Source organism: Phragmites australis, chromosome 13, assembly GCF_958298935.1.
Source record: "Phragmites australis chromosome 13, lpPhrAust1.1, whole genome shotgun sequence".
Classification (NCBI taxonomy): Eukaryota; Viridiplantae; Streptophyta; class Magnoliopsida; order Poales; family Poaceae; genus Phragmites; species Phragmites australis.
In genome coordinates, this window is record NC_084933.1 from 22,799,982 (window position 1) to 22,825,233 (window position 25,252).

At 42.8% G+C, this 25,252-nt stretch overlaps 2 protein-coding genes and 1 pseudogene across 4 annotated transcripts; 1 reads left to right on the forward strand and 2 right to left on the reverse strand.

The window, feature by feature from the left end:
* The first annotated feature begins 847 nt into the window (after nucleotides 1-847).
* Nucleotides 848-3,740, forward strand: LOC133888092 (uncharacterized; annotated as a pseudogene).
* A 710-nt stretch (nucleotides 3,741-4,450) lies between these two features.
* On the reverse strand, nucleotides 4,451-9,379 carry LOC133888091 (serine carboxypeptidase-like 35). Its single transcript, XM_062328205.1, has 8 exons — nucleotides 9,100-9,379; nucleotides 7,134-7,241; nucleotides 6,839-7,027; nucleotides 6,615-6,703; nucleotides 5,821-6,132; nucleotides 5,570-5,715; nucleotides 5,143-5,235; nucleotides 4,451-5,029 (listed from the first exon to the last, which is right to left on the reverse strand). The coding sequence occupies exons 1-8, from the start codon at nucleotides 9,353-9,355 to the stop codon at nucleotides 4,729-4,731; spliced, it is 1,494 nt and encodes a 497-aa protein (XP_062184189.1). The 5' UTR covers nucleotides 9,356-9,379; the 3' UTR covers nucleotides 4,451-4,728.
* Nucleotides 9,380-11,755: 2,376 nt separating this feature from the next.
* Nucleotides 11,756-18,847, reverse strand: LOC133888094 (nicotinamidase 2-like). Of its 3 annotated transcripts, none has more exons than XM_062328206.1 (2): nucleotides 18,032-18,847; nucleotides 11,756-12,152 (listed from the first exon to the last, which is right to left on the reverse strand). In XM_062328206.1, exon 1 carries the CDS (start codon nucleotides 18,792-18,794, stop codon nucleotides 18,033-18,035), a length of 762 nt encoding a protein of 253 aa, XP_062184190.1. In that variant the 5' UTR covers nucleotides 18,795-18,847; the 3' UTR covers nucleotides 11,756-12,152; nucleotide 18,032. The 3 variants fall into 3 exon arrangements, with proteins under 3 accessions (XP_062184190.1, XP_062184191.1, XP_062184192.1); XM_062328207.1 differs by lacking the exon at nucleotides 11,756-12,152 and adding an exon at nucleotides 12,222-12,403; XM_062328208.1 differs by lacking the exon at nucleotides 11,756-12,152 and adding an exon at nucleotides 13,028-13,045.
* Between the last annotated feature and the right edge of the window lie 6,405 nt (nucleotides 18,848-25,252).

Sequence of the window (25,252 nt, forward strand, 5' to 3'; positions counted from 1 at the left end):
CTTTTTTTCAAGCTTCTTCTCTATGAAATATGATGCAAAGAATATTGTTTTTGAACTTTTTTCCATAGAAGGTCTTAGAAATGTCTATAGTATTTTTAGAATTTTTTGTGATTTTTATGAATTTTTTATACCATATTACCGAAACATTACAAGTACGACAGACTGAGTTGTCATCACGTAAGTACGAAACCATCATTAAAATTAATTAAGAGGTAAATTGCACCTGGTTTTACAGTTTAGACAGACAAACAGAGTCGAGCGATAATTGAGATTTTTTTTTCCTATTTATTTTTTGTGAGAACTTTTTTCTTATGCAGCAACCTCTAAAGTCCATAGCTCAAATAAGTGGAGACTCATGCTTATTTCCCAAAGAGCCCAAAGTGCTAATCTGAAGCTTCAAGGCCCTCCTGAGAAAGGACCAAAAAGCTCGGCCCACCATGAAAAGCAACAACAACTGCACCCGTCAGTCGCCTACCTTGCGGTAGCTCACAAGATTTCCTCTTCCGCCTCCGCGACCTCACCCTGAATTAAATTTCGTTCAGTTTTTAAATTTTTTTATCAAAATTTCAAAAATAATGAAATATCTGATTTTTGCAGAGCAGATAAAAAATAACCAAAAATTAACAAAATTTTGGAATTTTCACCGGTGAAAAAAATTAGAAAACAAAATTGAAACCCCTCGTCTCACGGTCACCTACAAGCCACCCCAACCCCCACTGATAGCTTCCTGCAGAACCTACCTCCCGACGGACGAGGCTCCCTAACGTAACTGTCTAACTGACCTGTAGCATAATCACTGATGCGTGGGCTCACGTCATAGGGCAGTTCTCGTCACAGTAACCATTTCCGCCCCGACCCCACCATGCATCCTGCCGCCGGCCCCACTCCTCTGTCTCTTGCCCGCACCGTCTCGTCTCAGCCTCACCTCGTCGCTGCCGCGCCCGGCCCCAAACCCAAACCCAATCCCCTAAACCCTAGCGCCGCCGCCGCCGCGCCGCCGACATGCTGCGCCGCCTCGCCGCCGTCGCCCCGCGGGCTTTCCTCTCCTCCTCATCCCCGCGCGCGCCGCTGCTGGCGGCGTCAGGCTACTCCCCGCGCCGTGAGTACGGGCTGGTGCCCATGGTGATCGAGCACACCTCCCGCGGGGAGCGCGCCTACGACATCTTCTCGCGCCTGCTCAAGGAGCGCATCGTCTGCATCCACGGGCCCATCACCGACGATACGGCCTCGCTCGTCGTCGCGCAGCTGCTCTTCCTCGAGTCCGAGAACCCCGCCAAGCCGGTCCACCTCTACATCAACTCCCCCGGCGGCGTCGTCACCGCGGGCCTCGCCATCTACGACACCATGCAGTACATCCGGTCCCCCGTCACCACGCTCTGCATCGGCCAGGCCGCGTCCATGGCCTCGCTCCTCCTCGCCGCCGGCGCGCGCGGCGAGAGGCGGGCGCTGCCTAACGCGCGGGTCATGATCCACCAGCCCTCGGGCGGCGCGTCGGGGCAGGCGTCCGACATCGCCATCCACGCCAAGGAGATCCTCAAGGTGCGCGACCGGCTCAACAAGATCTACGCCAAGCATACGGGCCAGGCCATCGACCGCATCGAGCAGTGCATGGAGCGCGACATGTTCATGGACCCAGAAGAGGCGCACGATTGGGGGCTCGTCGACGAGGTCATTGAGCACCGCCCTGTCTCTCTTGTATCGGATGCCGTTGGTTCTGATCTGCCAAACGGCGGCGGAGGTGGAGGTGAGGCGAATAAGGGAACGGAGGAGCCATCCCCAGCATGATGGATGGTCACAAGGTGCAACTTTTCTGCGTTCCGGTAGCTGTGTTGTTGGATTTATGATTTAATTCTTACATGAGGTTAATAACTTATTACTCTAGCTGCTGGGCCTTATCCACTAGCTAGATTGTTATTTTGGTACTTGAATTGATCTGTTGCTGATAATGAATGCAATCTAGTTTCCGCCCCGTTGATATTGATAGATGAATTGTCAAAGGTCTTTCTCTTCTCTGAAATCAATTTATCCTGTGTTAAAGGATCAGAAATTGAATTTTCACAACATTATGTTGGATTTTGTATTGGGGCTAGTTGGGAATACCGTTAACAGTTCTGAAATGCTGATTATCACTGCGTATTGTATTTGATATTTTTTAGTTGTGTTTTTACTCTTAGCTATATGCCTATATGCAATGTTACTGTATTGAGCTAGTCTGACAATTCACCAACATCGTGTCATTCTCTAAACAAGAGAGTTTTTCCCACTAGTATGTTTCATAGCACTTTGTAGCTTTCTTTTGTGAGGGCTCTGTTCAAATACAGTCTGTCTATTGAGAATTGAGTGAGGCTTTCGTTTCATTTCTCCATTGGTGTGATAGGATTTTCATTCATCTATATCAGAAATTGGAAGGGACTCTTACATATTACTTTAAAGATAGGCTGTTTAAAATCATATGTTCCATAATACCATTACTCAACAAAAATCATCTCTTATGTGCGATGATTTCTAGTACTGTCCTCATGTTATACTAATACAACATATTAACCTAAGCATGGTCATGCTTCGGGACCAACTGATTAAAACTACCCAATATTTGACTAAACTGAAAACACTTTTGGGCTCATTAGGAGCTTCCAAGGACCTAATGCTAATACCTAATACTGCATATAATTGAACATTCTGAGATGCTGACAACAATATTTCTTTCATTTAGAGCTCAATAGGGCTTAGGTTGGGTCCAATAATTTTCTACATCTGATGTAAGGGCATGTAATAGTATAGCTCCCTGCTGTATGCAATACACCACCACATCACATGTAGACGGTGGTTTAGACAGCACATACAACAATTAGCTTCTTTGGTTGTATTTACACAATTCCATGTGGCTCAAGAGCTTATCTCCAGAGTTCTCTAGGACTAAAAGAGTATCCTTTGGCTCATTTAAGGCTTGATGGCATATGGCCTACATTTGAAGCCACCTTTTTTTAACTACGTTGAATCGTTGATGTATGCTCTGCAATTCTGTCTTTTGAAGAACTCCAAACAAATTGAAGATTGAATCCAGTTTCTCTGGCCGATTCCCTTCCCCATCTCCAACCATATTCCTTTCATTTCGTTTCCTTCCCGATTCCCTTCCTCATTTCCATTCTCTTTATTTTCTCTCATCTTCAACAGCTTCCCTTCAAGAGGAATCGTAAAGGGAAAGGAGAGATAATCCCGTCCTGAAGGGAATGATCTTGATTCTTGAGAATCCCTTCGTGACTGGAATCGTGAAGGGAAACCGTTGGAGCGCTGAAGGGAACGAAAATTCCTTCACAACGGGATTCCCTTCACAACTCGTTTTACTACAACTATTGTTAGCTCATTTGTCAATTAGTTTACGTAAACATAGCTGTATGGCACATTGACACCACATCCTTTTAAATTTGAAATTGCAATCTACTAGTGGTTGTTTATATATCATGATTGCTGTCAAGTTTGCTTTTGGTTGTGCAAGGAACAGATTACATGCTGTTTAGCAGGTAGAATAGTAATACTAAAACCTGTGTAAATCACCAACTATATAATGCCATTGCAGGAATATTTGAGCACCCAATTTGATGTTCAGTTCGACCAAGGATTTATGTCTAGAGTTCCAAATGATGTGAGCTTGATTCTGGTCTGGTCCTGTGAACTGGAGATTTTATGGTATAAACACTGTTTTCCCCCTTGTCAATATAACTATAAAATGAGTTCATGAGCGTTGATTCTACATTTTAGATTTATCATTTCTGATTCCTGTTTGTGCCCAGAGCTACATTACGGCTCGCTGCTTGGTTGTTCTTATCATAGTTGGGAGCACTTTATCTGATCGATCCTCCTTATGTTTTAGCCTCCCATGCTCGACTTTTGGAATCTGGTACTTATTTGATGTTGGATCACAGCCAAGAACTTGAGCACATCGTTTCTTTGTATTGTTTCAGATGGAGCAGTTTCCCTTTCCCACACTCCATTATTTGTTGTTATTATGACAACTGTAGCTTGTGGTTAAACTGCTTCATTTAGCGCCAGTAAAAGAAAAGTTTTTGTTGCCGGTCGTCACACCTTACCTTTTTTTCTCAAATGATTCTGGGCTATAGATGTTCCTTCAAATGGTAGTTTGTCACTCGTTGAGGGCACTTGTAATTTCGAAACCTCTATTTGCAGTAAGCCGCCCGTGCAGAAAATCACCAGGAGGCGGCTATTGCATGTATTAGGACCGGTTTGTTTTAGCCGAGATTGTGAAAAACATCTTATGGATTGTAAGTTTGTTTTAGCCGAGATTGTGAAAAACATCTTATGGATTGTAAGAAGCTGAATGATATAATCTTCAGAAGTTGATGAAACTTGGATTACTATGTTGTTGCAAGCTGGGGCTGTATTGTTACCAGCTGGATTGTGATGAGAGCCTTTGTTTCAACTTACAAATTGTGAACACAATCTGTACTGAAACATACCTGACCTTAACCGCAGCATATTCCTTGCCCCTGTTCTCTTGGTTACGGGCTTTTTGTTTACACAGCAAGCTTGCAGAAAACGAGGTTTGTTGCACGAGGGACAAAAGAATTTCAGAGGATTGCCGTTTCTGTCGGTACAAGTTACAGAGGGTTACAGAGGTGCATTCACACAACACCATTGCATTACCTAGTCAAGCTCTAGCATGTGCCTAAGCAAAACGGCTACTACTTAGCATCAGGCGCGAGTCGGTAGCTAGCGTGAGCGCGAGGCCGGCAGGGCCTGGCCCCGGAGGAAGTGGTAGAGCATGGCGAGCGAGCGTTCCGGCGCGAAGAGCGGCACCTGGTGCCCCGCGCCGCGCACCGTCACCAGCGTGAGCCCCTCCTCGTACTCCACCGCCCACCCGGCCACCTGCTGCCTGTAGTACCACGCCCGCCACCCGCCCCACTCCGCCCCCGTCGCAGCGGGCCTCTTCTTCCTCTCCCGCGGCCGCAGCCCCATGGCGTTGATGCTGTACCGCGTCGACGTCACCGGCACCCGCCCGTCCGTGTCGCCGCTGCAATGTGCCGTCCCCCGGTTTGGTTCGGCCACGTAGCTCAGTATCAGTAAGAACGTAAGGCACCCACGTATACAACGAGCGGTTACTAGCTACTGCACAGGGTAGAGTACCTATAAACCCAGATGCGCAGTCCGGCGCCCATGAGCTTCTTCAGGATGGGCAGTATGGTAGCCGGCGAGTCGTTCCATTTACGTATGACCTCACTGCAGCACAAACAGATTAAATAATCATCCATTGTAATTACGTTCTGTCAGAGCGGATGCTGAAATCGTGCAGCTTCGCAGTACGGCGATACTGCTAAAACGCATGGTCGGACCATCAGTACGTGCGACGCAGAGGAGTCAATGCGCATGCAAGTTGCAAACACATCAGATCTGAGAAGGGGTTGCAGCTGCTAATGCATTCATGGCGGCAGATGGATGAGCAATTGCGAGATGATGCAATGTCAGTCGACAGAAGAAACGACCTGGAAGGATCGTAGGCTGGTGCGTGTTTTATTTTGCAGAAATTAATAGCTGCGGCGTCGAGCGTGCGCACCTGCAGGGCGAGTACGGGTAGGGCAGGCCTGTCCGGTTGGCGTGCAGCGCGCGCTGCGCGTCCCCGCGGTTGAAGTAGCTCGTCACGTATGCCTCCGTGCACGGGTCGTATCCCGCCGGCACACGCTTCATCCTGTGCCACGCATCCTGCACGCGGACCATCACAAGGCAAAAAAGGACCGATCGATTTAAGATACGCTTTCTTGAGGATATCCTTGCCTCGTGTCAGTGGCGCTCAGAGAGTGTGCGTACATGTCTGGAAAAGAGGCGTGGCGCGGCGACGAGCCTCGACGGCCGCCGCGACGTGGCTGCGGCGGCGGGGGAAGAGGACAGGCACGTCGGCGTGTAGATGCTGTAGATGTCGATGTCGTCGTAGGCCCCGAGGAAGGCGCGGAGAGCCGGCGAGCAGCCTTTGCCGGGCTTGCCGCCGTCCGCCTCCTCCTTGAAGGAGTCGCACTCCCGCCGCACCGCCGAGTAGAGCTCGTCCGAGATGATGGCATGGCTCCACGCGTACTCCACCATGCCCAGCTGGTCCGTGGCGTCGTTCAGCACCGCATTGCCGATCTGCTCCCGTCGTGCACCAGCAAATTAATATTTAGCATGTGAGACTGGATTTTTTTTTACTCAACTGAAATCGTTGCAGTTCCATGTACAATTGCAGAAATGTTTTTGCTTTTCACAGGGCGCACGAGGCACGATGCATGCGTGAAATTATTGCTGCCACAGCTAAAAAGGTTTGACACAAACCATGCTCTTTATCATATTGGTTATTGGATGCTTACAAACAAAAGCGGTAATTTCCCTAAAAAAAAAATGCGGTAAAGCACGTAGAGCGTGGTATATCCGCATGCACGCTTATGCCCATCTTTAAATCATCTTTTGCTACAGCACTCTTTTCCTTTTCTTCACTTTATCTTTCTAGAACACTAACGAATGCCGATTTGAAAGCTAGTTACTGCAACTTAGCAATCCTATTGGCATGATTGCGAGCATAAGAGGTTCCAGCTTTCTTTGTTAAGTTACCGCGTGAAGGAGCTTAGGCTTACCATGAAACCTTTGATGTTGATGACTCTGTCTCTGCTCGCCCCTTTGTTCCCATCGTAGACAAGCTCCGCGAGCTGTGGGACATAGTGCCCTACAAAAGCGTATCACGGCAGATGCAGGAACTGATTTATTTTTAGTCGCAGATTACGATGCAGCCTGTGACCCAACACTCCGACTAGTTGCTGTGTTCGTAGAAAGAAAAAGAAACAGAGGTTTTGGGCTGTACCAGCGTAGCTCTCTCCGGCGATGTAGAAGTCGCGGTTCTTGAACTCCGGGAACCTGTCGAGCCAGTTCAGGAGAAAGCTGTACGAGTCCTGTGCCGTCACAAGGTCGCCGAGCTGCTTCAGGTCGGACGTCCGATTGGTGTAGGAGAACCCCACGCCCACCGGCGCTTCGAGGAACAGCAGATTCACAGCTGAAAGCATTGCAACGCAACGCCCAATCAGACAAGAACTCAAAGAAATATTCAGACGTTAACTAGAAGATAGTAGAGTTGCTAGTGTGCTTGCTTGCTTGCTTGCCTTTGTTCCAAGAGTAGGCGTTGAGAGTGAGGCTAGTGCCGTAGCTCCTGACCAGGAACGGGCCCAGCTCCTGCGCGGCACCGTAGGCAACAGAGGAGCATCCAGGTCCTGCAATGGCACGCCGCATGGATGAATGGCCCCATCAGTCACCAGAGAAATCTTTGAGCATGCAGCTGCTACAGTATACTAACTTCATTTATTTTTACTTGTCACTATATTTTACTGTAGTAAATTTGACTATCTATTTTTTTTAAATTATAAATATTTAAAACTTTCACATTGCTAGATTCATCGTGAAACAAACTTTATTAGTATGGCATATTTTTAAATATTTATAAATCTTTAAAAAAACGGATGATGAAATTTATTACAGTAAAAAACGATGAAAAATAAAAACAAACCGACATAGTATTTTTCCACTCGACAGCCTTATCCATTGTCGATTGGCCAGCACTGCAGTTCTCAGATGGCCTATGAAATTGTTTACAGCGTAGGCTTTACGAGTACTGTGTATAACTAGCAAATTGAACAGAGGCCTTATTGAAAAAACAAATGCAAAGGCGAGGACAGAGCGCAGAGCAGGGAGATGAGACAGCTGATTTGCCAACTAGAAAGGGCTCTCTGCTGTTCCTGCCGGTCAAAACGTCAAAGACTCGCACTTTCATGTAATTGTTTACTTATCACCAATTGTATTCTGTAGTATTTTTAACTTGTGTTTTTCCTAAAAAGAATGTGTAAATATTTAAATTATATAATACTAATAAAGTAAATTTCACAACGAATCCAATAATACAAAAGATTTATATATCTATAAACTTTTTGTAGAAAAAATACAAAATCAAAATTACTACAGTAAAAAATAATGATGGTAAAAAAACAGAAGTAGTATTTTGCACTACAATTTTGTAGTACTAACAAAATGGTCACGTTCACACTCCATCTTCTGTAAAAAAAAAAAAGATTATCCTAAAGATACAACTCTGACACTGATACTTGTGAAGCGTCATGACAAAAGAGTACTCCTCTCTAACTGTAACACTTGATTCTCTATTTTCAAACAACCACATGCTTATCTAGTCACCCATATGGCCATATGCATTATCATCAACTCTATTCTGTATATGCATAAGGATCCAACGAGAATTGGCATTTCTAATCTTAGTTTTCTCGTTTTCTTTAGTGTGATGTCCTTTGGTGCCTTGGTGGTGGTGCCCCATTGGCCTCTCTAGAGCCACGTGAAAGAGTGCTAAAGGACAAGCGAAAGAGATAGAACAATATCTACCTCTATGATCATTAACAGTGTTAAGTAGTGCTGCAGCCTGCCGGGCAAGAATCCAGGGGGAAACCGCATCGCATTCGTCATGTCCCTCTAGCTTTGTCCGTGTCGCCGACGGCCGGAGCGAGCAAAGCTTTCTTCAAGGATCAGGATGCAGGATCTGCTCCCGTCTGTACGACTGCCCCGAGCCTTCTTTTATCCTTTTGCCCTCTTTCATAGTCTTTTTCCTGCACCGGCAGGGCTTTGCCTGAACATTGCTCTGAAATCTGGATGCATGCTCTCGGCTCTCCTCCTTCCCCTGTGGATTCTGGTGCTTTGCTTTGTGGAGCTTTTGGCCAGGAAGCATCATTCTTCCGTTGTAACAGGGTGAGTGGGTGACCATATGGCCTGAATGCTTGTGCTTTCAGGCTTGCCGACGCATTTCATCGGAGAAAGGAGCAGAGAGGAAATGCAAGAATAGATTGCTACGAATTTTACTTGGGTTTGTGTCATCAACCGCTGTATGTGGCAGTTGCTATTTATCCTAGCACGTTGGAAGCTGGAGGGACAAGAGCATGCCAAGGAATGTAGCCAAATTTGCAGCAAACAAACGCCTCTTAGAAGCAAATGCAAGAATCACAAGTGGACAACAATCACGGGATCTACAGAACTAGGAAAGATGCAACCCAATGTCTCAGAGATCATTCGTACCTCCGTTGAGCCAGAGCATGAGGGGCTTCTTGTCCGGCTCCCGCTCGGCCTCGAAGAACCAGTAGAAGAGCGCCTTGCCGCCGCCAGAGCCGACGTCGACGTAGCCGGCGTAATGCCTGAACCCGACCGCCGGTTGCCCAGGCAGCCCGGTCACGAGGTCGGCCTCAGGCCGCTGGCTCCTCCAGGACGCGCCGGTGGCCACGGCCGACGCCGTGGCCAGCGAGAGCACGAGCAATGCCATGACCGTGGTGGCCATGGCCGTTTCTATGAGTAAGCGCGGTGTGTGCTCTGCTCTGGGTCCTGGCTCTGCGCTTTTGAGGGGGCATGGTGAAATGGAGAGGGAAGGGCGGTTTAAAAACAAAGGGGAATAAAGTGGAGGAGAAGGGGTTGGCTGTATTTATTGCATTTAGTGCCGTGGTGGGGTGGTTAAAAGGTGAGTTCGCTGACTGTTGCATAGTTATGCAGTTATGCTAGTACTGCCCTCTTCATTTTCTGGTTGGCATTCATAGCTAGATTTCTACTAATTGCCTGTCAGATTAATGACATTTATGGATTTTATAACTTAGAAGAGGTAAGGTATCCAGGAACAGTAACTGTGACTTAATCATACTACAGTATTGCTACAGTAGATGAAACAGAATCTCTCGCTACAGTAGTAGAATCGTAGACAGTAATTACGTTATGGTATTTTACTGCAAATCATTATCCACTTTCTCAGGAATGACGGTTTATTCTACTGTTTATGAGTGACTTTCCTCTTCTGAGGTCAAGGATTTTGTCACGTGGCCAGTAGGTCCTGAATTCTGAGATTTTTTTACTGTGCTTTCCGGGATTCTGTTCCCACTCTGATTGAAGATGCGAGTCTGGAGATGGTAGAATGCATCCGTACAATCCCACTACAATTTTTTTTTTGAACGAAATCCAATCTACAATTTGTGTTCGTCTTCCAATGAGCAATTCAGAGCAACCAACACGACACAAATGTCAGTGGTTCAGAGTACTCAGACCATGCCTGTCGTCGTGAACCATACTCAAAAAATGGCTATCACATGTTTCCTTTTCAATCCAATCTTCCAACTTCCAAGCACTCTCGACAATGCAGATGGTTTGCACCAAGCTGGTTGGCAGCGGACTCAGGATTTTACCGCTAGGTGTTTTCAGACACTACAAAATTTTAAATCTAATATATAAATATTTTTTATATTAAAATAAGTTCAAATATGAAAATATGAAATAAAATCTTACATAAATAGAAGATTACAATACTTGGTCTAGAATTATCTTTACTCTTTCTTATAGACATAAAAGTCTCAATTATGTTATCCTCATTTATCTTGAAGAAAACATTATATTAAAAAATATGACTAAACAATTATTCAATAACTTATCACTCATACTATTTCTTAACTTGTTATTTACTAGACTTTATACTGAAAATACTCTTTCAACATTTGCCGTCGCCACCGGTAAGATTAATATCAATTTAAGAAATAAGTACACTAAATCATAAAGAACATACTTGTTTGTTTAAAATAGTTTTGTAATAAGAGCCCCACCAAATATCACTGGGCCTAAGTAACCCCATCTCTTGATTAATCCACTCTCAATTTTTGTTTCACCCAATTCAAGTGTTATCTTTAATTTTTGAGCTCTAATATCTTGAAGCATATAATGACGTTTACAAAAAACTCAAATAATATTCAGCAAACGAGAAACTTGAGAAAAAAAAAATACATAACCATCATTTCCCTTAGCAATAGTAATAAAAACCAATTAAAGTTAATATATAAAACAATAAATGTAATAACAGAATGAGATTCTTTCATGATCAATATTTTCAGCTTACTAATATCTCCTTTCATGTTACTAACACCTTCATATCCTCATCCACGAATTTGAGTAAGAGTTAAGTGATGACCAATAAGTAAAGATTGAATTCTTACCTTAAGTAACAAAGCAGTGGTACTACATGAACTACTCCAAAGAACTTTTGACATACCCTTCCAAATTTATCAACATAATGCAATTAAAGAGCTAGTTATTCCTTATATAACATATCACTAGACTTATCAGCTAGAATTGCATAGTGATTATCATCAAGTTCTTCCATTATGTGTCTAGTAGTTTTGTCGGGATAAGATTGAATAATTTGCTTTTTGTATGTGAGGGAAAGTCAAAATACAATTTTTTGAAGCATTTTTCAAAACCAACTTATTAACTTCATCATTGTTTGATGCAAGCTATTTCGAAAGTTTAAGGTAGTTGCCTCTATTACTGGATTCTTCACTTTCAATATGTCCACAACATGCCAATCCTTAATAAAAAAGAAATCTTAAACATCTAAATGAATAAGTCAAACTAGCATTGTAAAGACGTAAACCCTCTTGTGACATCTTCACAAGAACATTATCAGTTGGTTTACCTTGCACAGAATGAGTTGTATTTTTCTTAAGCTATATTATGAGCACTAACTATACCACTCACATGTTTGTTTAGTGCGTCACTTTTGTTCTAATTTCTCCGACCATCCTTAACAAAGTTATCACTTTCCATACCAAACAAATAATATACCATACAAAATGTTGCATCCTTCTCAACACTATATTCAAGCTAAGAGAATTTATGAAATCAAATAAGACTGAAATGACGATTTGTAACATGGTTTCGTACTAACGAGAATAAGGTTGGTATGTACCTATAAACTACATCTTGATCATTTGTATCATAGCTTATAATAGACACCCTTAAATCTAGATCATGTTTGAGATAATTAACATCATAAAATAAAGGTGGTTCTTATTCTTGAGTTGTCCTTTGAGCCATAATCGGAACCGAATGTGATTCTTGTTCTTGAGTTTATCCTTGAGCCACAATTGAACCGAAATTGATTCTTGTTCTTGAGTTTGCTTTTGAACCATAACTAGAACTAAAGTTGGGGGTTGTTCTTGAGTTTGTGCTTCAGCTGCAATCTTTTTTTTACCTTTGTTTCGTGTTTTTGAAAAAACGACACAATATCTTCGTTCCTCTTTATTCCTCTTCATGTCTTAACAATTCTGTAACAATGTCACAAATTTGCAATCAACAATAAATCTAAACTATATATATTATGCAATTGTAATTTGTACATCAATTAAAGCACACAAACCGACAAATGTCATTCAAAGCACACAAACTGACAAATGCCACAAAATCTGAGTGAACCAACTGCCCGAGCCTGACTCTCGCTATCAAACCGAGTAGTATACTAGTATGTTCAGAGATATTGAACCAACTCTCCATGAATGGCTTCACTGCTACATTAAAACTGAAATACAAAATGTCAAATGTGGAAGGCATCTAGATGAAGGATGCTACAAGCATTCCATTAGATGGCATAATCATAAAACTACATGGCAATGTTCTAATAACCTAGAAAATATCTTACAGAAAATTCTGAATTCGTGAGTGGTGGGAAAAAAGACTGTTGGCATTAAACTGATAGTTGAACCATGTACATTTCCCTAGTGACTGAAGTAAGGACTGAAGATAATTGGTACACATGCTACTGCTTGAAGCTCCATGACTCACACATTAAAACTGAAATATAAATGTCAAACCATGGAAGTCATCTAGAAACCCAAAATATAGAAATATAAATCTTGCTCCCAAATGAACGCTGAAGAAAAATTCCACTACTAATGAAAACAGGGATAAACACCCTAGGTTTAGTTAATGTTCACATTGGATCAACTAGCTACAACTAAAACTAATCAACCAGGTATGAATTAATTTAGGTTTAAAAAGTACATTATCATAACAAGATTGCACAAAACTTGCTGTGTCAGAACTTCAACACAATTTCAGAACTGAAGAGGCAGAATACCTTTATGCTACACCAAGTTGTTGCGTTCGAGCTGTGGAAATGGATCCTCAAAGTCACAGAAAAAGTACTGTGACTTTAGCCTTGCTACGAGCAGTTTGATTGGAAATAGATAGATAAGATTTAGTAGTACAATAATCTACTGTAATACTACGGTGCCTAGTCTACAGTAAATTTTGAACAGTATTGCTACAAACAGTATCTCTATTTTAGGGTCTGTTTGTTTTCCTACGGATTATGAGAATTTAGATTCTAAATTATGGATAGTAGAAATTAGTCTGAGATGAATTGTATATTATACCACAATCTACTTATGTATTGCTATAATCTGTTTTCAGAATTCGTCAATTTATTTGTATAATCCGATTGTGGAGCACAATCCAGAATCCAAAATAAACAGAGTCTTAATGTAGGCCAGCTCACAAATTACTGTTTATAGTAATATTCCTCCGTTACTTTGCTTCAGCAAGTCTGAGGATCTATTTCCTCGAGTTGTGCATCTGCACCCATTAGGCTCTCACAGTAGGGTAGGGTGAGCTTGTTGTCAGTTGCTTGAGGCCCCGAGCCCGACTGGCGACTGAAGCTCGCCTACGATGCTCCCTGCGAGTTGCGGCCAGCCTCTCCGGCAGTCTGGCTCCCCGCCGCCGCAACGTTCACCCGCGGCTCGCCGCGCGCCACATCGCGCTCGTCCGCCCGCCGCCGCCACGCGCTCGTCCCTGCTGCTCGCCAGTCGCCGCCGCACGCTTAGAGCTAGTTGGCCAGTCGGGTTCGGGCGTTCGGGCTTTTGCTTATTTCTCATTTGTAATGGGTCTAAAAATTTGTAGACTAAAACTCCAGATAGTTATGGACCTACCGAACTACCCGCTGGGTCCGCTAATGGTTGGCAGTTCGTGCGTCAATGGGATTGGATGTAGGAGCGGTATGGCAGTGACTTGTACTGCCAGACGCAGCTGCCTGTAAGAAATGCATGGCAATTGCAGTATTTGGACGACTGGATGTGGATGGCAAGTGAATGATTTCAACGTTGGGTACAGTTGCTGTGCTCTTTCTGGAACAAAAATTTAATAAAATCGGTTGGGCACCATACAAACTGCTAGCAAACATTGCATAATCTTTTGCAAATAGGGATGGGCATGGCAAGATCTATGATCCAGTCTAGTTCAACTTAATAAACTAGCTAGAGATTTACAGATACTCATAAATAGATTCATGCCCATCCCTATCAACAACCATGACATTTTACTTTTTTTTTTGAAAAACTTAAGCTATATATTCACATCAAACAGCACAGCTGATCCACGCCCTGATGTTCACAGGGCCGGCTCTGGGCCAGAGCGGGAGGTGCGACCGCCTAGGGCCCAAGCCGGAAGAGAGCCTCACGGCAGCAGTCTCAGACGTGGCCTGCAGCCTGCCTGGTGCCTGGCTGCCTGCTCTGGGCTCTGGCTCCCGCAGTCCCGCAAACGGCCAGACGCCAGACACCAGCGCCCGCCGCCCAGGCCCTAGCGCCCCAGCGCCAGCGACCAGACATCGCAGACGGGAGACGGCCAGACGGGCGACGGCAGCGCAGTCTGCAGACGCCAGAGTGCCAAACAGACGTCAGACGGGCGACGGCGCAGTCGGCAGTCGCGACTCGCGCGGGTGAGGCGGACAGGCGGTGAGCCGTGACTCGTGAGCGGGCCAGCCGCCAGGCGCCAGCGGCCAAATACAGGCGTACGGCAGTCGGCAGACGCTGTCGCCAGGCCTGGCTGTCGCTGTCTGACTGTCTCGCTGAGACCGTGACTCCGTGACCGTGAGACGCCAACGTCGCCAAGCAGGCCCTGACGCCAAGTCGAAGTCGACGAGTCAAGTCTTGTCCTTGTCCTGCCGTCGGTGCACGCAGACGCAGCAGTGCAGCACGCCTCACGCAGACACTGGTTAGATCTCTTATTCCCTTTTTTCCTATTTACCTATTTTGTTTGACTGGATGGCTAATTTAATTGTGCAAATTGCAATTCGCTGATTTAATTTGTACGGTTATTCATGGATGAAACAGTGCACATTGGTTAGGTCGTTAGGGTTCTTGTTGCTTATTTTCCTTTCTAATTTCAGGGGTTAGAATGTTGCCTAAGAAGCATTTGTCGGGTGCTGAGAAAAGGAAAAAAAGAAAACGAGAAGATCAGATTATTGAATCGCAAAAGAGTGCTATACATAAGTTTTTTTCAGTTTCAAGTAATGTTGTTTCTGGTGATAATCCTGAAGATATAGATGATTGTAGTACAGAAGATCAAGGGCAGGAACCTAATCATAATTTAAATGCAGAAGTTGATGTCAATGAGGATGGTACAGGGGAACAAATTTTACCGTCTTCATCTGATACTGAAAATTCAAATGCTGATGAACAAAAAGATTCTTTGTTAGCTATCTATGATCCTAGAACATGGGACAATCTTGACAATAGGGGAAGAGATATCTTAATTGAAAAAGAACCTGTGAGAGAATTGAATTTGCAGTTTCCTTCGGATAGTAGTGGTAGACATTTTTCATATACTTACTACTACAGGAAGTTAAGTAATGGTGATGTTGTTGATAGAAAGTGGTTGGTTTACTTTAAGCATGTGGACAAAGTTTACTATTTTTGCTGCCGATTGTTCAATCAGACCAAAACTTTGTTGGCATATGATGGATTGAGGGACTGGAAGCATCTCAGTGGGAGACTCAAACAACATGAGAAAAGCGTTGAGCATATAACAAACATGAATACATGGAATGAACTTAGGTTGAGGTTAAGGAAAAATCAGACAATTGATGATGATTTGCAACGGGAAATTGCAAAGGAAAAAGAGCGTTGGAGACAGGTTTTGGTAAGAATAGTTTCTGCTGTGAAGTTTCTTGCTAAACATAATTTGTCCTTTCGAGGATCCAATGAGAAACTTTATCAGGATAATAATGGTAATTTTCTGGGCACAATTGAAATGATTGCTGAATTTGATTCTGTGATGCAAGAACATATTAGGCGCATTCAAAATAATGAAAATCATCATCATTATCTTGGCCACAATATTCAGAATGAGTTAATTTCTATTCTTGCTCATGCCGTGAAAAGTTTTATTTTAAGGATCATCAAGGATGCAAAGTATTTCTCTATTATATTGGATTGTACCCCAGATGTGAGCCATGAAGAACAAATGACTCTAATTGTGCGGTGTGTTAATATGTCAAGTAACATTCCGAGAGTGGAGGAGTTCTTTCTAGAGTTCTTAAAGGTGGATGACACATCAGGATTGGGGCTTTTTAACGAATTGATGAATGCATTGGACTCTCTTGATTTGAATGTCGCTGATGTGAGAGGTCAAGGTTATGACAATAGTTCTAATATGAAGGGAAAACACCAAGGTGTTTAGAAGCGTTTGCTTGAAATTAATCCAAGAGCATTATATATGCCATGTGCATGTCATAGTCTAAATCTCACTCTTTGTGATATGGCAAAATCTTGCAGCAAAGCTATTTCATTCTTCGGTGTTATACAACGGATATATGCATTGTTTTCATGTTCTACTAAAAGGTGGAAGATTTTGCTTGACAATGTTCCAGAATTAACTGTCAAATATTTGTCTAATACTCGTTGGGAGAGTCGAATAAACAGTGTACAAGCTATCAGGTACCAAACTCCCCAAATAAGATCAGCTTTGTTGGAACTAAAGACATCTTCTACTGATGACCCAAAAGCAGTGAGTGATGCTCAATCTTTGATAACTGCACTTGAGAATTTTGAATTTTTAGTTGGTATGGTTATTTGGCATGACATTTTATTTTCTATAAATATGGTGAGCAAGAAGTTGCAGTCCAAAATTGTGTGTATGGATGCTACTCTCAAACAAATCGATGGGGTCATCTCATTTTTTAAGAGGTACAGAAATGAAGGCTTCACTTCTAGTATTGATATTGCAGAAGCCATTGCATCTGAATTGGATGTAGAGCCAAAATTTTCTACAAAACGTCAAGGTAAAAGAAAGAAGCATTTTGATGAAGAAAATGACCTAAACGAAGAAACACAGTCAGCTATAGAATCCTTCAGAGTTAATTACTTTCTAGTCATGATTGATGTTGCAATTGCTTCATTGACTAATCGATTTGAGCAGTTGAAGGCATTTAAAAATGTGTTTGGTTTCTTATTCAACTCAAAAAATCTAAAGTCCTTGGATGATACTGATCTATGGAAACATTGCACTACTTTTGTAGAAGCTTTTTCTCATGATAACTCATCTGATGTTGAGTTGAATGATTTTTTTCTCAATTAAAAGTGCTGCAAGTAATTTTGCCAGATGTTTTGATGTCAGCACCTGAGATTCTTCAGTTCGTTATAGCTGCAGATTGCTATCCAAATATCTCTGTTGCCTATCGGATCCTCTTAACTGTACCTGTGACTGTAGCTTCAGCTGAAAGAAGTTTCTCAAAATTAAAATTACTGAAAAACTATTTGAGGTCAACTATGTCACATGAAAGATTGAATGGTTTGGCTATGTGCTGCATTGAGAAGAATGTCTTGGACAGCATTGATCTCGATATTGTCCTTAATGATTTTGCATCAAGAAATGCCTGAAGGAATTGTTTTTTATGAGAGACATTGGGTATTCATCATCTCCTCTTTTATGAAACGTTGTCAATGGAGTCATTTGAGTTTGTTTCTCGTTCTTATTTTAGTAATCTTACTAGTTTTATTTTGTTGTTCTTTAAATTTTTCTATTGTAGTCTCGATATTATTCATCGAGATTTAAGAATATGTTAGAAGTTAATTTTTACTAATTATTTCTCGGTTTATCATATTAGCAATGTTCATTTATATCATCTTAAAAAATAAATGATTTATAAATTATACAAATGAAAATAATATTTAGTTTTAAGGGTCTATAGTGCCACGATCGTCTAGGGCCCTCGAAACTGTAGAGCCAGCCCTGTGTTCACAGAAGCATACACGCGAGTAAGAGACACAAATGGTCACCGATCACTAGTGTGCATAAGCATCGGCACCAATGCAGAAGCACAGGTCAACGGGCCGAGATAAAAGGTGCAGAGCATTTGAATGGCACGTCGCACCTCACTCGGCCTTCCCCAGCGCCGCCTCCAGCCGCTTGCAGTCGGCGATGTAAGCGAACCCGTATGCCATGTTGGCGAGCGTCGCCTCCTGCAGGTCCCGGCTCGCCGTGGCGGTGGCGTCGGCGGAGAAGAACACCCGGAACCCCCTCACGAAGGCGTCCCGCGCGGTGGTCTCGCAGCATAGGTTGGTCATCACGCCCGCCACGATCACCTCCTCGGCGCCCATCCCACGCAGCGCCTCCTCCAGCGCCGTGCCGGCGAAGGCGCTGTACGTGCTCTTCTCCACGACGAGGTCCCCGGGGGCTCGGCCCGCGCCGGGGAGCAGCTCGGCCGCGGGCGTGCCGGCGTCGATGCGGTCGCCGGGCCACCACTCGCCGAGCGGGCGGCTGCGCGGCACGGGGTCGACGTGGCGGGTGTAGATGACCGGGACTCCCGCGGCGCGGCAGAGCTCGACGGTGGAGGCGATGGCTGGCATGGCCGGCGCGACCAGCGAGGCGAAGTGGCCCTGCACGTCGATGACGAGGAGCGCCGCCGCGCGGGGGTCGGGGTCGCGGCGGCGCGTCTCGTACCTGGTGTACGTGGCGGGAGGCGGCATGGCGAGCGTGCGGTACGGTACTGGGCGGTGGGATGCTCGGTGCGCGCGATCAGCTTGAATCGGGCACGGTTTGGTGCGGTTGACTTGCGCTGCGGCGGGAGAGCTAGAAGGGGAACGAGATGATATGAGAGGATTGCGGAGACTTCCAGGCGCGACAGATGTCAGCATACAAACAAACACACGCGTAGCTAGCCAGATCGCGTATCCTCAGCCGAGGTCGGCTGACGAGGATGGATGCACTATATTGCGGCCTGGCAACGAGAGCGTGGGAGGCCCAACCAGGCGCACGAGTTAAGAAAGTGATAATTACTTATTCGTTATTCTATCATATATATATATATATATATATATATATATATATATATAGGATGATTCGTATATCATCTCAATATTAATTATTATTTTTTAAAGTACCTTTTTAAAGTACCAATTGAGTAATTATCTTCTCTGCCGGGTGTTAAGCTACTCGCTACCTTGTGTCCGCTTGGTTGCCTCTGACTGCAATCCAATCGCGACGTCCGCTGCTGCACGGCAACATCCTAAAATTCTTAAATATATCATTAAATATCCATGAGCATCATTAACATCATATTTAATTATTTGAATCATTATACACATAATTAAAAATTAAATTATTAAGTTTAATGAGAAGTGATACATTGAGAACGAACTCACAAAATTAATATACAATATAGTATTGAAAATAATTTTAAAAATTATATGAAGAACATTAGTGATTCAAACAATTAAACATGATGCAATATAGTATTCAAAATATTTTTTAGATTATAGAGGTTTAAATTGAAGCCTTAAAAATTAGAGCAATTTATAAAAGTTAACAACTTTGAAAAAATTTAATTTAAATTTGACTAAGTTTTTTTTGGACCAAATTAATTAAAATAGGTTGTATATGATTTATAGAATTGCACAAAAATCTTTTTAAAAATTTTAGAGCTCCAGAAGGTCTTCATTTGGAGCAGGGAAAAGGGAATGGGATATTTGATTCATATCGGTCACTTTTCATGGCGACTACTAATGGGTTCATCATGGACTTTTTCATGTTGGAATGTGGCTTATTTAAAGTCTATTTATGAGAATATAAAGAAAAAAGTTTAGTCTCGTATTATCAGGTAGCGAATCGACACATTGTCAATTTTATCGTCACATCGTCAACTTTATCTCTTCATTAATCCGACTATGAGTTCTTAATAAAACTGATAGATTTTTAGTACTGTTACATGCTGCTAGAGTTAGAAGTATGTTTATATGTTATAAATTATAAAATATACTTTTATATAAAATCTAAAATTAGATTTTTACACATATTACCAACATCTCATCCCATTGCCGACTGAGCTCAGAACCGCCTCGCCACGCACCTGGCTATACCTCCACCTGCCGCAACAGCTGGCCCTCCTCTTCCTAGACAAGTGCAAATTGGCCACTTCTTCCTCGCCGCTCTCTCCCTCACTGCTCTCTCTCTGATATTTTTCTTCACAACCGAGCTGCCCTCACTCTCTTGCTCAGTCTCTTGCTCAACTGAGCTCAACCGGAGCAGCAGCAGCTCAACTCCTACTCCCTTTCTGTCAGTTCCATCTCCTCCCTTTGGTTGTCTGTCTGCTCCCTCTCCCCATTTTCTCTCGTGCACATAGCACCATGCCACCCTCTCCATTATATGCTTGCTTTGGTGTTCAGTTGCTTCACACATAAAATTAAAATTTAGTTTCACCTCAAGAATACCCCTATCGATCTCTAGTTCATCTATCGTTAAAAGAAAGAATAGTTTATTATAATTAACGTAATACCATAAAAATATAATGAGAGATGAGGTATTGAGTAGAGAATATGATGCAACAAGAATCATTTGAATCATGATTCATTAGCTTATATATAAATAATTTATTTAAAGTCTATTAAAAAAGATCTTAATTAAGCTAGCTATCAAGATTAAAAGAATTTTGATAATTTAAACAACACTTTTATACTAAAGTATATTTTTCCTGGAAAGAACTGATCATAACAAGAATTTTCTAGGTAGTTTCATAATTTTAGGACATGATATTAATTAATTATGATTTAATTAAGGTGAAATATATTTAATTAATTATCAAAAGTATTTTTTTGAGTTTCAATATTTTTAACATGTAGTTACAAAGCTAATGCAATTGATTTCATAATTTTTGGAGTTTGTATTAATTAACTACGAAATACACAAGCTATCAACAAAGTAAAAAGAAAAACGTGTGATGAATAGTACATTCAGAAGTTCGGGTTAAGGTTGGAACTTCTGGGTGAGGTTATGAGCGATAGTGTTCCTCATATTAATCTAGAACTTTTGGGCCATATTCAGAACTTTCGGGTAGAATTCTCTGGTATTTTTAGCTAGGATTACTTAGAATTTCTGGGTTGTAGCCCGTGACTTTTGCATTGTAGTAGAACGTGAGTTTGCAGCGATTTTTTTAAGATTCAACTCAGCATGTTAAAATCTATTCCACATAAATATTTATATACACTAATTTATTGTAACTAGACCTAATTTACCTACTTACAAACTCGATTCACTGGCTCTTACTTATCCAACATTCTCATACTAGCTCTATTTTAGCAAGAACAATGGTACTTCGCAATCATACATGCACAACCCCAAAATCTATCCAAAAGCCAATAAATCCATGTCTTCTCACATAGAAAACCTATGAGACTTATCTCAAGTCTTGTTGGAGGTTGGTGAACGTTAGTTGGGGAAGAATAGGACGAAAAATGGCTTGGGGAAGAGAGGCAAGGTGTTGTTGAAAAAATTCAGTGGAGATGAGTGACGAAATCAATTTGAAAAACGCTCAAATCTTCATGCATGCAAGAACGAATTGGATGGATGGGAAGTTAGAGTGGTGGGGAATACCATGACAACATATGCATATATTTCTTTTGCTTCTAGAAGGTAGATTTTTTAGGAGAAGGAGAGAGCTTGTGGGAGGGAGGGAGAGCAGCAACCCTGCTGTTTTTTGGGCAGCTTGGTTAGAAGAGAGGGAGCACGTGAGGGAGTAAGGGGAGGGACAAAGGTGCTACTGCAGATCAAAGAGAGAGGTGAGGTGGTGGGGTTAGTTAGGTGGGTCCCATATATAAGAGAAAAGACTATTTCAGTTGTAAAACTTTTTCTTTCTTTTCATATTTTAATATCCCAAAATGAAGTGCTCTGATGCTCTAAAAATTCTAGAATTTTTTTTTACCACAATTACAAAACGAGATGAACCTATTTTAAATAGATTCACCCACAATGAAAGCAGAGGTTAAACTAAAAAAAAACTCAACAATAAGGTATTTTCATAACTCTAAACAAAAGTTAAACCATCATTTAGAATAATAAACACTCAGCATATGCTTAACAAATAAATATGATACTCATGATACATGATTATGCTTAATAACATGATCACAGAATTGGGACGTGACAAGTAATCTGTCCAGATTAACCATGATATGGTCTGGCCGCTTATTTGTCCAAATGTATTTAAGATCCGACTTTTCACTTCTCTTAACGGGAAATTTCCAACAAAAGTATTGAAGAGATCAGTCATATTCTTGTCAATGTTATCATTTTTCTTATCATAAACATCTCAAATTAGGTTAAAGTCAACTTCTATCACCAAAGGTAGTGACATATTGTCATAAATATCCTTCAATTCTTGAATGAAATTTTTGGATATAGTCAGCAGGTCCGTACACTATAATCAACTCCCACCTCAAATTAGAGATTCCCATCCTTACTATGATTTTAATGCAGAAATGATAAACCTCACATTTCTTTAGCTGCAAACGATCTTCTTTAACACCAATCAAAATCCTTCAAAAATGACCTTGGACAGGTAGCACAGCCCAAGCCAAACTCTCATTTCCAGCGATCTCCCTGAGATCCCTAGTTGTGAAGTTTTTTTCTTCACAGTTTCTTTGATACCTATAATATCTGTTTTTTCTGAAAGATATAGTCCTTTATTTCTTCACAGTCCATTACTTTGTTGAAGGAGTTGCTGAATAATGCCCCTTGATGTCGTGTTACATCACGATTTTCCTTTAATTACTCTTCGAAATAAGAACATGTATTTATAAGAAACAATTTTTTTTATGAATGAAGAAATAAAAATTTTGTTTTCGGGAGTAGGCGAATAGTTAGAATTTGGGAACGAATGGGATGGGAGTTTGGGCGATCTATGCACTTAGTATTCACGGTTGCTAAAAGTTGTCGTTGGATGAGAGTCACAACCAATTCTTCGTCTTCGTTTGTTTTTTCTTCATTTTAATGGATGATTTATTTTATGAATGTTTCCTGCATCCGGCTTGTCTTCACCATTCCGGAGAACACAAATTATCTTGTGTACGTAATTAGTAACAAAATGAATCATAGTTCTGGCATTATCTAGACTATCCATTGCACTTTAAGATTCGTGCTAGTTCTATATTGTCAAGATTGCAAATCGTTTTTAAATTTATGTTCCATATATGTCCTAGTCCATCTCGTGACTAAGGGAGCATTAAGGGGGCAAATGCACCAAAAGAAGAAAAAAAATGTGAAAATTACACGGTGTGCAGATAGATGACAGGGTGTAGATCGGTGACTGGGACGGGAAGCATATCCTTCGACGTTGCTAAAAGAAACGTCACCGTGCAGTTGTCCCTCGTTTGTAATCCAATGGAGCAGTTTTTTCTTTGCTCTTCTTCTTCCTTGGTTGGAGAAAAACGCAGCTCAATCTCCTACTTGCTTCCTCTGTCTGCCAGCATGGATTTGCTCTACAAGTCCCTCGTCTTGCAAGCACGGATATACTCTCTCTCCTTCATTAACCGTCGCTTGCGCCACCTCACCGCCTAGCCTCGCTTCATCCTCGGCGAGGACTATGGTGCAGTACAACGTACTTTGGCGACCAAGGCACATCAGAATATCAGAGACAAGCAAATCGCAACAACAGTGAAGTTCTCGGTTCCTCTAACGATCTGATTTCCAATCTGATGTCAATCTCCACCCACAATCTCAATTGATCTAATTCTCTCCCCCGACGCGGGCATGGACGCCGAGAGCCACCGTGCAGGCCTCCGGCAGTCCGGCGCTCTTGTACCAAACATCTGCCTCGCCACGTCGTTATGTACCACCCGGTTGCTCGCATGCGTTGCGAACTTGCGTGCCAACCCGGGGCAGGGGAAGGAAATTTTACGAGACCTTTTCTTCCGGGCAGGCGCATCTCTGATTCTTTTCCTCTGCTTGATAGCTTACGTGCTAGCTGCTTTTTCACTCTTGCCCTTGGTCCTGTATTACTCGAACCAACAGCCAGAGCTAGCCAGTTCAAGCTGGTGTTGTTCACTACTCAAAGGCATACGGATCAGCGACGCCACTACGTCAGATGTGCAACCACGGATCGTATCGCTCTGTTATAATAGTATACTGCAGCAAAATAGGTCTGGCTCGACAGGCCCGTAGCATTTTGTGTCAGGACCGGGCACAAACTCAACATCTTGAACCGTCTTGGGCCAGCTGAAGCCCATCGTTCCTGCTGGATAGCCATAAGATTCATGCATGGATAGCTACCACCTCGATGTCACCTCATTACGTAGACTCGATACTCCGGGCAAACTCAAATTATCAGTAGGTTAGGTCAACAAAGGAAAACTTGGTGAAGTAGAGTAGAAGATAGAGCAAACATAGAAACAGGTAGTGTAGGTAACTTAGGCGTGACTCCTGGAGATTAGCAGCACATTTCTACGCTGCAAGCACCGTTTTGATAGAGCAGCAGCTACGGTTTTGTGTCCAAAACATGTATGTTTGGTAAGCCGTAACAGATGCAGCTAAAAGCGATCTCTCACCATACCGGCGATCCCTGAAGACCTCTGCTACATGTCTGCATCAAAGGTAGGCACGCCTTTCAAACTTTAAACTGAACACTGACGGCACGGTCGATGCCTATGCACGGTCCGAACGGCACGCAGTAGCAGCTTTGAGTTGGGTACCGGTTCAGAATATCGAAAAGGTAATGCTTCAGATGCTGTACTTCACCATTCCCACGATTGCTTGTTCGAGTAATTTGAAAATGCACCTGAACAAGTTGGACCAAAGCTATCGAGAGAAAAAAACATTTCAATAAAAAACCAATCGAAAATTTTCAAATGAATGGGAGAAACGGCAGAGAGTCTTCTACTGTTTACTGACAGAAAACCACCAAGTGCCAAATCTACTGGGCATGGTCCTATGCAGTGCTGCAGAGTCGCTGACATATCAGTAACTTTCAATACACTCAGCAGTAAACAGTAGACATCGGATCCTGATAGAAGTCTGCTGTGCGAGCTGTAGGCAGGATCCAATTATTGGGAGCAGCCGTGAGGGATATATTGATGCTATTGCCTCGAAGGATGATTATGATGGCGGCATGGAGCCACGCCGAACAGCTAATCTCGTCTGTAGTTGGTCCAAGCTCGCAAGTAAAGTACCCAGAAAAGGAAGAAAAGCAATTGCCCCCCACCGCCCCTCCCCCCAAGCTGCGTTTGCCCCACCATAGGAGATGACAGATGAGTATCTTCGTGAACCAGACCCACTGACCGCCCCTAAATACTTCCAAAACGCAAGCTCAACGGGCGGGAAGAGATTA

Excerpts from the sequence above, each read along its gene's own strand:
- LOC133888094 (XM_062328206.1), bottom strand. The coding sequence starts at position 18,794 with ATGCTGACATCTGTCGCGCCTGGAAGTCTCCGCAATCCTCTCATATCA.
- LOC133888091 (XM_062328205.1), bottom strand. The coding sequence starts at position 9,355 with ATGGCCACCACGGTCATGGCATTGCTCGTGCTCTCGCTGGCCACGGCG. Across the intron at positions 6,704-6,838 it reads CGCCGGAGAGAGCTACGCTG|GGCACTATGTCCCACAGCTC; the intron begins GTACAGCCCAAA and ends ACGCTTTTGTAG. Across the intron at positions 5,236-5,569 it reads TACCCGTACTCGCCCTGCAG|TGAGGTCATACGTAAATGGA; the intron begins GTGCGCACGCTC and ends TTTGTGCTGCAG.